This window comes from Podarcis bocagei, assembly GCF_964188305.1.
Source record: "Podarcis bocagei genome assembly, chromosome: 10".
Lineage (NCBI taxonomy): Eukaryota > Metazoa > Chordata > Lepidosauria > Squamata > Lacertidae > Podarcis > Podarcis bocagei.
In genome coordinates, this window is record NC_138135.1 from 47,452,076 (window position 1) to 47,462,656 (window position 10,581).

At 42.4% G+C, this 10,581-nt stretch overlaps 1 protein-coding gene across 1 annotated transcript in view; it reads right to left on the minus strand.

Annotated features, from left to right (window-relative positions):
• Positions 1–9,171, minus strand: part of TPH2 (tryptophan hydroxylase 2) — a 66,629-nt gene extending 57,458 nt beyond the window's left edge. The window contains exons 1-2 of the mRNA XM_081211965.1: positions 8,995–9,171; positions 1,150–1,302 (exon numbers count right to left, since the gene is read on the minus strand). Coding sequence (XP_081068091.1) covers positions 1,150–1,302; positions 8,995–9,099 — 258 coding nt within the window. The 5' untranslated portion in view covers positions 9,100–9,171. The remainder of the gene's footprint in view (positions 1–1,149; positions 1,303–8,994) is intronic.
• Between the last annotated feature and the right edge of the window lie 1,410 nt (positions 9,172–10,581).

Sequence of the window (10,581 nt, forward strand, 5' to 3'; positions counted from 1 at the left end):
GTTCTCAGGCTGTTTAGAGTATTGGTAGGCAAACTAAAGCCCAGGGGCCGGATCTGGCCCAATCACCTTCTAAATCCTTTTGTTTAAAATGCATCTCTGGGTTATTTGTGGGGCTTGCCTGGTGTTTTTTCATGAGTAGAATGTGTGTTTTTATGTAAAATGCATCTCTGGGTTATTTGTGGGGCATAGGAATTCATTAATCCCCCCAATAGATAGATGATAGATAGATAGATAGATAGATAGATAGATAGATAGATAGATAGATAGATAGATAGATAGTCTGCCCCCCCCCCACAAGGTCTGAGGGACAGTGAACCGGTCCCCTGCTGAAATACTTTGCTGACCCCTGGCTTTAGAGCTTTCAGACCAGCAACAAATTGGTAGCCAGTGAAGGGAGGGGTGTGATCCAATCAATAGGCCCTACATAAAATTCCAGCAGCTGCATTTTATACCAATTGGAGACAGTCTGGAAACTCCAGAGGTATCTTCGCATATAGTAGTCTAATTGGGATATAACTAAGGCATGAAAGGGCTGAAACCAGGTCTGTGTTTCTCTAAGGCTGCAGCCAGTGCACTAGGTGAAGTCAGCAAACGGCATATTTAGCTACTGGCCCCAGGATAGCACTGGGTCCAGGAGTACCCTCAAGCTGAGACCATGATCTTTCAGTTTCTTCTTCTTGTCTGGCTCAAGCTTCAAATTAACAGCTATCAATACACAAAGTGTCTTGGGATTTAAGTAAACCAGGGCCAGTCCGATATATTTTGGCATGTTAGGCAAGCCACAAAATAGCAGGGGGCACAAGGGAAGAAGTGGGGAGTGAAGCTCTATAGCGGGAACTAGGGGGCGGGGAGGACACCAACAGCGCATCCTATTCACCAATAGGTGAATAGAGGTGGCATGAGGGGGCTTGCCATGAAGGCTGCACACTCGGCCTCCAAGGAGTGTGCCACGGCCATTGATGCCACCACAGAGGCAGCACAAACAATGCATTCCTTGGAGGCTGGGTTTGCTACCACTGTGGATCCTGCCACCCGAGGCGGTCGCCTCACCTTGCCTCATGGGAAGGCCGGGCCTGAAATAAACACATAATAGATCCACACAATAGATTTTTCCAATCACCTGTTTTAAAAAGGTGGGGGGGGGGTTACCTGGAAAAGTCTGAGAGCTTTCACCAAACCACCAACTTCATTTTTCAAAGAAAACACCACTGCGGTCTTTCCTCCTTCTGATGTTGATTCATTCTTGCTTGCACCTTTATTGTCCTTTTTATCATCATTTTTACCAGAACTGGTTCTGTTTAGCTGAAAGAAAATACATTGCAAAATAGAAGGGTTTCTGTGCGCACCTCAGAAAACGTTAAGCTTTCCTTTCAAGCAGACTGTTCTTGCTTGATTTTAGTATTGAGATATCTCCTACAAGAGAGGTTCTTTTCCCTTTTGAAAGGCGTGCTCAGGAGAAGAATTGCAGGTTACAAGCAGACATGAATGATTACTCTTTCAGAAAAGATCAATGAAATAGCATCATGGAGCATGTTATCCTACTGCTACAACTTTGGTTATTATAATTCTTTAATAAAACTCCGGCTTGGATCTTCTGCCAATGAGAAATCAAACTTCACAAGCTTTGCAGAACAACTATGGTTCTTGAGCTCCGCATTATAAACTCAAATGTGAGTCACACATAGAACATTACAAAATTTCATGATTGCACCTTTGCTTGATTACCTATTATTGGATGGAAATGAAAATTGCACTTTTATATCTTGTTCTCCCATTGAAGCATTTCCACATCTGTGGGGGGTTTGGGGGGGTGGGGGCTTTGGGTGAAGGTTAGAGGTCACTTTACAGCCCTTTTTGTCAAAAAGGAAAGTGGCACCATTTTGGATAAGCCAAATGAAAGACTAGCTATGATTTTTTGTAATAGAAAAAATAGTTGTGCTTTAGTAATGGCTTTGGAGTTTGGAAAGATCTTCCTCTTTAGAGCATGGAAAATCAGTAAATGGTCTAACGAGATTTGTGAGGCAAGGTGGCCTTTTGCAGTGGATGGTGAACCCTGAGAGACGCCTGCTATCTGCATTTTGCCTTCATCTCAGAAGTCTCCCTCTGGAACAATCCTGCCTTGTATATTTATGATAGTTTTGTTTTTTAATACTAATGATCCTAAGTGAAGAGGAGATGGCAGGTGAAAATGGTTAAACAATACAAAATTATTCCATAGATACTCAATTTATCTTTTGCCGTCCTTGTAGAGATTCAATAGAAATGTAGCCTTATGGAGACTAAGGCTATAAATGCTAGTAGCCACAATGTCCTACCTCCACTGTGTGTCTCTGAATACAAGTTGCTGGAATCAAGTACAAACATAAGAAGAGCTTGCTGGATCAGACCAGTGGCCCATTTAGTCCAGCATTCTGTTTTCATGATGGCCAACCAGAAGCCTTTGGGAAGCCCCGCAAGCAGGACTGGACCTGAGCTGAACAACATTCTCCCCTCCCAGCAACCACCAATCAGAAGCATACTGCCTCGGTGTCAGGAGTCCAGGTTCCCAGCTTGATAACACAGTTACCGTAGATAATTAAAAAGGAGGATTTATTGCAAAAACAAACAGATAGCTCCGGACGGCTCTAACAAAGTCTCCAGCACCATTACTCAAGATGACCCTTCTGAAGATTCCTTCCTGTGTCTACAGAATATATTGAACCAACGCCCTTTGTGTCTTTTTGTTTTGCTTCCTGTCTAGAAGCCCTCCTATTCGCCGACTCCTTAGAGAGATTGGATTAGTGCCAACCTCTTCCTTTTCCGACAAACTGTCTCCTTGTCTATTTGAGCTTCTGGCGAGCTTTGGCTGTGTTCTAGCCTGCTCTCAGCTACTGTCTTATCAGCTCGCCCGTCAAGGTCAGGAAGAGCCAAATTCTGCAGCTGCCGGCTCTCCCTTATCTGACTAACATCAAAGCCTCCCTGTTCCTGGCTGCTTTCTGCATTTGGCTGAAAACCTTTGCTTGGAGCTGGCTCATTCCTGACACCCAGATAGTGGAGACAGAACATAGTTAGTAGCCATTGACAACCTTATCCTCACAAGTGGGGAGAGTGCTATTGGGCTCAGGTCCTGTTTTCGGGTTTCTCAGACATTTGGTTGGCCACTGCAAGGACAAGATACTGGACTAGGTGGGCCATTTGCCTAATCTTGCAGACTCTTTCTTAATGTTCTTGTGCTTGCTTCTCTTTGCCAACTGTTATGTACTGAGTTGAATAGGATCCAAACTGAAGCAGTCTGATTGGTCCTAGAACAATAGGATTCAGAATGCAGCAGTCTGATTGGTCCTAGAACAATGCAGCAGTATGATTGGTTGGCAGGAACCACCCAATCATGCTCCAGATATAAGTGAATCCACAACCTGATTGGCTTACAGTAGAATTCCAGAATTAGCCAATCATGTGCAGCCCATTGTGTAAATAATGTATATAAAGCAGATACTTTGAGGGGACTTTCATTCATTCCTCCTCACCACTATGAGCTGAATAAAGAGCATGAAATCACTCTGCGACTCTGAGTATATTTCACCAACCATTTAATAATCTTTGTGTGGATTTTGAAGCATCCCTTTTTCTGTGCAGGACCTAACCCAGCAAAGGAACCGGAACCAATTCACAGGTTTCCCTTGTTTGATTGGGACATGTTTCCATAAAAGTAACACTTGGAAGATATATGAAGAACAGTTTTGCTTGAAAATGAGATTCCACATAGAAACATATAGCTGTTTGGGGGGGGGGGATCATTTCCTCACTGATGTCAAAAGAATTTCAAAATTGTTGACAGTCAAGTCCTCAGCACCGAGTACTCTTCCTGAGGGACCTGCTTTGATTAAAACACAATTAACGCTAAACGTTTAATGAAGTGATTGTTTAATCATATGGATGACTTGCTAAATGTGTTTTCAGAGTTAGCAGCCTATAGCTGGAAGCTGGAAGGCACTCTTCAGGTTAAATATGGAAGCAATGGCGGGGCAGGTCAGGGCCTTGCTTAATTAGTCAGAGAGACACAATAAAGACTGAAATGGTGAAATTCGTGGTGATACAATTATTCAAAGCCTGCCTAACAGAGCTTCATGGCATGCCTACATGGCTGAAATATTCTGCTCAGTCAAAGATTTGTTGGAAGGAAATTTTAGAAATGAGGGGAACACTCATCAAGAGAATTCAGCTTCACCTTTGATGGAATTGCCACTCACAACAAGAGCTTGCTGCTCTTTTTAATGCATAACATAGCTACTAGTCACTATATAGTGGTACCTCGGGTTACAGATGCTTCAGGTTACAGACTCCGCTAACCCAGAAACAGTACCTCGGGTTAAGAACTTTGCTTCAGAATGAGAACAGAAATCGTGTAGCAGTGGCGTGGCAGCAGCGGGAGGCCCCATTAGCTAAAGTGGTACCTCAGGTTAAGAACAGTTTCAGGTTAATAACGGACATCCAGATTGAATTAAGTTCTTAACCTGAGGTACCACTGTACTATAAACTAAAGGCAAAAGGGGGAGGACCCCTGGATGGTTGAGTCCAGTCAAAGGCGACTCTGGGGTTGCGGCGCTCATATCACTTTCAGGCCGAGGGAGCCGGTGTTTGTCCACAGACAGCTTTCTGGGTCATGTGGCCAGCATGACTAAACCACTTCTGGCACAACAGGACACAGTGACAAAAACCAGAGCACACAGAAACGCCATTTACCTTCCCACCACAGCAGCACCTATTTATCTATTGGCACAGGCGTGCTTTCAAACTGCTAGGTTGGCAGGAGAGGGGACAGATCAACTGGAGCTCACTCTGTCACAGGGATTCAAACCGCCAACCTTCTGATCGGCAAGCCCAAGAGGCTCAGTGGTTGAGACCACAGCACCACCCGCGTTCCTACAAATTAAAAGCACAGCCACTGCCCACCAGATTGCAAGATTATGATGCTAGATTCATTCAAGGAGTGAAGAGGCACATATGGGAGATGTTCCCTCACATATAGCCCAGGTCTAAACTATGTGAGATTTTTTTAAAGCTCTTAAATACTAGGCTTTAATCTAGGTGCTCTTACAACAATAGTGTAACATGCTCTACTACTCTGGTTACTGCATTCTGGACAAACTGTAGTTTCCGGTCTGCTTTTAAGGACAATCCTACCTATTGCATTACACTACTAGTTAAGAGGTTATGAGGGCCTGTATAACTGTGTTTTTTGCTGGAGGCATCACTTCTGACATATCAGGTAAATAGATACAAAGCACTGATCATGGCTTCCAAAGAGCGGATGCAGATACAGGCTGCAAACCTGTTATTTTGTGGGCAGTGTGACTTCACCTAGAACAGTCACACACACCATGATCAACTCCATGTTTTTGATAAATCCCCTTCTGATCTCCTCCTGCCCTGTCCTATGGCAAATTTCATCCAATTCTGTCCAATATGGAAAAGTTAAAGGGCTTTTAAAAAATATATATCAAATTTTAAAGATGACCAACACAAATACCCCTGGACCTACTGTATTTTTCGCCCTATAGGATACACTTTTCCCCCTCCAAAAATGAAGGGGAAATGTGTGTGCGTCCTATGGGGCGAATACAGGCTTCAGGAAGCTCCGCGTAACCCTCCAGAGCCCGGCGCGGCTCCGGCACCACTCTGGGACCTGTTCTGGGGGCTGGGGGCGGGGGAAGCCCCACGCCTGTGGGGGGGGGACTAATTTTTTCCCCTTTATTTCCCCCCCAATCTAGGTGCGTCCTATGGGCCGGAGCATCCAATAGGGCGAAAAATACGGTATTTTTCTATCTCAGCAGGCTTTAGTCCCTCTGAAAGGGCCTGCAAATTTCAGCTAATTCTGCCAAAATGGAAAAAGTTACAACTTTTAAAATATCTTTTCCCGTAATAATAAGTTGGATGGGAATAAAGCTTCATTTTCCTGAAACAGATACAGCTTTTGACCCTGAGACAAATCAGGTAGTCTCCAAAGTGCTTTGGACAGGGGCATTTTCCAAAGCACCAAATCTGTGCTCCAGCTGAATATTGTGCTTAGTACACACCCCTACTTTGAGCCTATTTATTTTCCACTGTGTATTTATTCTCACATTGTGAAGAGAGGATATGTTGAATTAGCACTCTTTAGCGCAAGATGATAGGGATACTCAGCATCATTTAACTTGAGGGCACTCAGTAGGTTGTTTCTATTAAAGTCAATGAATGCACATTAATGTATGAGACAACTAATATGTGAAGTAGATAAAAAGCCTTAATACACTAAAAGCCACTCTTTACAATTGCTAATTGTTAGAAAATTGCAAGTATAATCAAAGAACGAAAGCAAACAAGATAAAACACTTAATCAAAGGGTTCTTAGGGCCACATCAACCATGACAAATTTCCTAAACAGGTTGAGATTTATTGTAAGATACTGTGTGGGGAAATGCTTTTACATATGACAGTGTAACAATGCTAGAGTTCCCAAACCCTCAGACTGAAACAAGTCCCTAGAATCTGAGAACATGGATCTAAGCAGAAACGGCCATATCAGAGAGACTCTGGGGGTGGAAATTTTCTGTCTATATATAGTTAGATATTCTACATGCTGTGAAGTTGGTCAATGCCCACTCTCTTGGAACCCCACCACAAGAAACACCTTGGGAGTTAGAGAACTTGCCGCAACTTAGATGATTTAGCTACTACACAGACAATGACTATGTGTGGTGTGACATATAGAAAATGCAAGAGGTGTGATGAAGGTCATGTCTGGGGCAACCAGGATGCCTAAACCTACCAGGACACCTTGCTCAAAGCCACATGTGAAAGCTGCTGCTAGGAGAAATTGCTGTTGACATTTGTATATATTGGACTGTAAATGATGTTTAGCCTAAAAGAACCAGCCAGGACTGAAATCAGGTGAGAGAATCAGGGAGGCATAAAAGCAGAGAGAGAAACCTTCATTAAAGGGGGGAGTATGAGCACCAGGCATTTATTTCCCTGCTCTCCACCATTGCAAACCAAACAGCAGAAACAATGTTGGGTGTCTTTGAAGACCAGATCTAGCTTCATTTTCTGGTGCTGTGGGAGAAAGACTTGTCCCCTGTCTAATCCAGAGGGATGGCGCACGATCTACATATAGATCATTTGCTCTCTAGGTGATTTTATTATCTGTTTTCTGCTCCCTGTGTTATGCTAATGTGCTAAAATAGAACGATCTGTTCATAAACTCTTGACCGGGCATTGCGTAATTTCATCTCCATTCAAGTGGGATCTAAAAGAACCTGTGGCTACTGTAATTGGCTTAAGGACAACGATACAGTTTCACTAGTAAGGGATTTTCCTATTTTGCTACATGTGCACATAATGTAGGCATGTTGAGATGCTGTGTCAAATTGTGGCTCCTCAGGGGAACCAGCAGCATATGCAGCTAAACCAGAATGATTTTCATTATTACATGCACACAAGTGTTCTGTGTGGAAGATAGAAATTAAGCACATTTGAAGAATCCCTGACAGAATGAAATGATGGAATTTGACCTACTGTACGTCTCTCTCTTTAAGTGTACCCAGTGATATTGCCACCAAACAAAACTGACAAAGGAATAAATTATTCCTGCTTTGGCAGGAAACACATCTAAGCATTTACTTAGGATGTTTCCAGACACTGGTTACCACTGCTGCAGAAGCTACAAATGTAAGGTCAAACTAGATTATATGTTTGCAGGACCATTTACAAAAGATATACATCTACTAACAAATCACTGACACAATCAAAAAGTTATGCCTTTCCAAGACCTGAATCACAAAATGTGAGTATCTCCAAAAACAAACAAACAAAAAACACTTGATACCAGAAAGGACTGACTTTCTTATATTCAATTGCTTTCTAATAACAGGTATGTATGTGCAGAATTCACTTAGTTTAAGACATTTAACAGCTTGTTCTTCATTTTGTGTATTTTAGCTACATTTATTGGCATGTTCATTGTTGCAGGAGACTGCTTTGCTGTCGCCATTAAATATTCACCAGTCTTTAAAAAAAAAGAAATCCCAAAGAAAGGTTCATTGCAGGAAAAGATTGATTACCCTTCGAATGCACAGCTATGGCAGAGACACTGGGTTGTTCCTAATGGTCTTGCTTGGCTAGAGGAACCCCAACCCTGTCAAGCAGATTAAGGCTGTGCAGAGACTGCCATGAAGAGGGGAGATAGCGGAAAATAGTTTCTCTTCTCATTCCTTTGTCAGAAGCCTTACTGTCAGCTAAGGGACATTTATTATTTTCATCAGATCCTTTTATTAAATAAAAGAATTAAAGCTATGTCCACATAGCCCTAAATCATTCAGAAATTTACTTTGGTTTTAAATGACATCACCAGTGATGGCCAACAGTTATCATGCATGACATATCAATGCATTTGAACCAGGACAGCTCTCTCACACCCTTTGAATTTCTGTAGGTATTACTGGTTTCAGAAATAAATCTAACACCTTAGTTCCATCAGCTCTACTTGGAGAAAACTCATTAATTCAAATGTGATTTCTTCCAAGCACATGTGCTTAGGATCATAGCCTTAGGCTGTCATAAGAGAAAAAATTAGACTTCACAAGTAAAAATTATTTTTTAAAAAATCACCAAGCAGATATTGCAAATCCCAAGGTGAGGCAAGTGAGCTTTCAGTACAAAAGCGGATTAAATTCTGTATCTAAGCACAGAACTGAAGTCACTCAAAGGATGTATGTGAGAGACATCTCCTCCCTGCAAAGGCTTGTTTCCCATAAAATCCTTTCTTGATTACTTGTGCGTAAATAGGTTGAGCTAGCTATGGGATTGGCGGACAGGGGGAAGAAAACTGACAACCAATCCAACAGAGATGTAGCCTGAGCAAGCAAATCTGTTTAAAGAAGAATCCTGCATGTCTTCCAAGAAGTTACTGGGAAATCCCGAAGCTGTCTTCAACATCGGATTTATTCATCCTAGATGGACGCAGCCCATGATACTTACAGTTACGTTGCCATGTAGTGGGTGTTCCAAGGGCACAGCGGAATCCAGAGACAGGCCCCTTCTTGCCCAGTATTTACTGGAGAACATCATCATTGCTGGCTGCATAGTGGCCTGTGCAATTTTCTCTCTCCACAGCAGGGGGAAACTGGCTTCAGGTTTGCCTGCAGAGAGCTGTCCCCAGTTCCTGGTGCTGAACAAGGAGCAATCTCAGATTTCCCCCCTGGTGAAGGTTTTTATACGCCTAGGCAAGAACTGATGGAAGGCTGATTAGGAGAGCCTCGCTAGAGCTGGCACCTTTAAAGCCCCACAGCGGCAGGGAAATATTCTTTTCCACACACTGACCGTGCTCTCTTCCAAATGCAGGATATTAACTAGCAATCCCAGGCTGCTGGCTGCTTCTTCCAGATGCTCCTTTTGTCAGAAGTTGATAAGCTTTGAACGTTAGCTGCAATGTTTTTAATAACTCATTGCAGAGTTGGCAATGGGTTTCTTTGCCGAAGGACAGTGCAACAAACTTGGATAAAACGTTGGTACTGGAGTTTGCTATTTAAAGCAAGCTGGGGCGCTTATATCTGATGCTGCCATGAACAAGCAACGTATCACCCAGATCACTCCATCCCAGAGTAAAGATTGCTGATATTTTACAAAAGGAATGAAAGGGGAAATCAATTTGCATTATGTTTGTCTGCCGCTTTTCACAGTGGCACTCTCGATAGCTATAGTCCGCTCCTCCAAATGATCTGAGGAACCAACTGATCTGGTCAATTCAATTAATCTGTGAAGATTAATGATGAAGTTGTACAAACAAGGCTGCTTCTCCACCACCTCTCCAGCTTGATTTGCCATGATCTGGCTACAAATGATAGCTTCAGTATGTCAATGAGAAAATTGACATTTTTAAAAAAGGGAGGGGGGTATAGAGGTTTGCCATCAGTCATTATTAGACCAATGGCAGACTTTTACTACTTTAGGATTAGGCTACCTGAAATGTAAATTGTTATGTTATAATGCAAGCATGCCCATGCAAAATTACCTTCCGTTATTGACATAAATGTAACACAGTCTGGAAGGGATTGGGGGTGAGGAAAGGTTATTTTTACTCATTCCCCACCCCTCTGGCAGCTCTCTAAAAGGCTGCTCTGGAGGCCTTGGGGATCCCAGAAAAACGTGAGAGGTGTGGAAGGTTACAGGAGGGAGAAATTGTCAAAACTGCCTCTCACATTACTGGCAACAAATGTCTTACCTTTTATGACTGTTAAGTTTAACTTGTTGAATATGATCTTTTTTAATGAGGAAAACCATCCTGCACACTGTTTTAATAGGATAGACTGTAAATTTCAATAAATAATAATATAAAATAAAAATAAACTCTACTGTGCGCATAAAAATGCTTGCTGATGCCTTTAGAAGCTCCCAAACCTGCTGTCACACTTAGTGTCTAGCACATTTCTGTGAAAGTAACTTACACCAGTTCTACTGAAACTTAAAAAAAAAACTTTTTTAAAAAAATCACAACTAAGATCTAAAGATGTATACATACATGCATACACATGGAAGCCACACCATGTAATGCTCTCCCCATTTCCA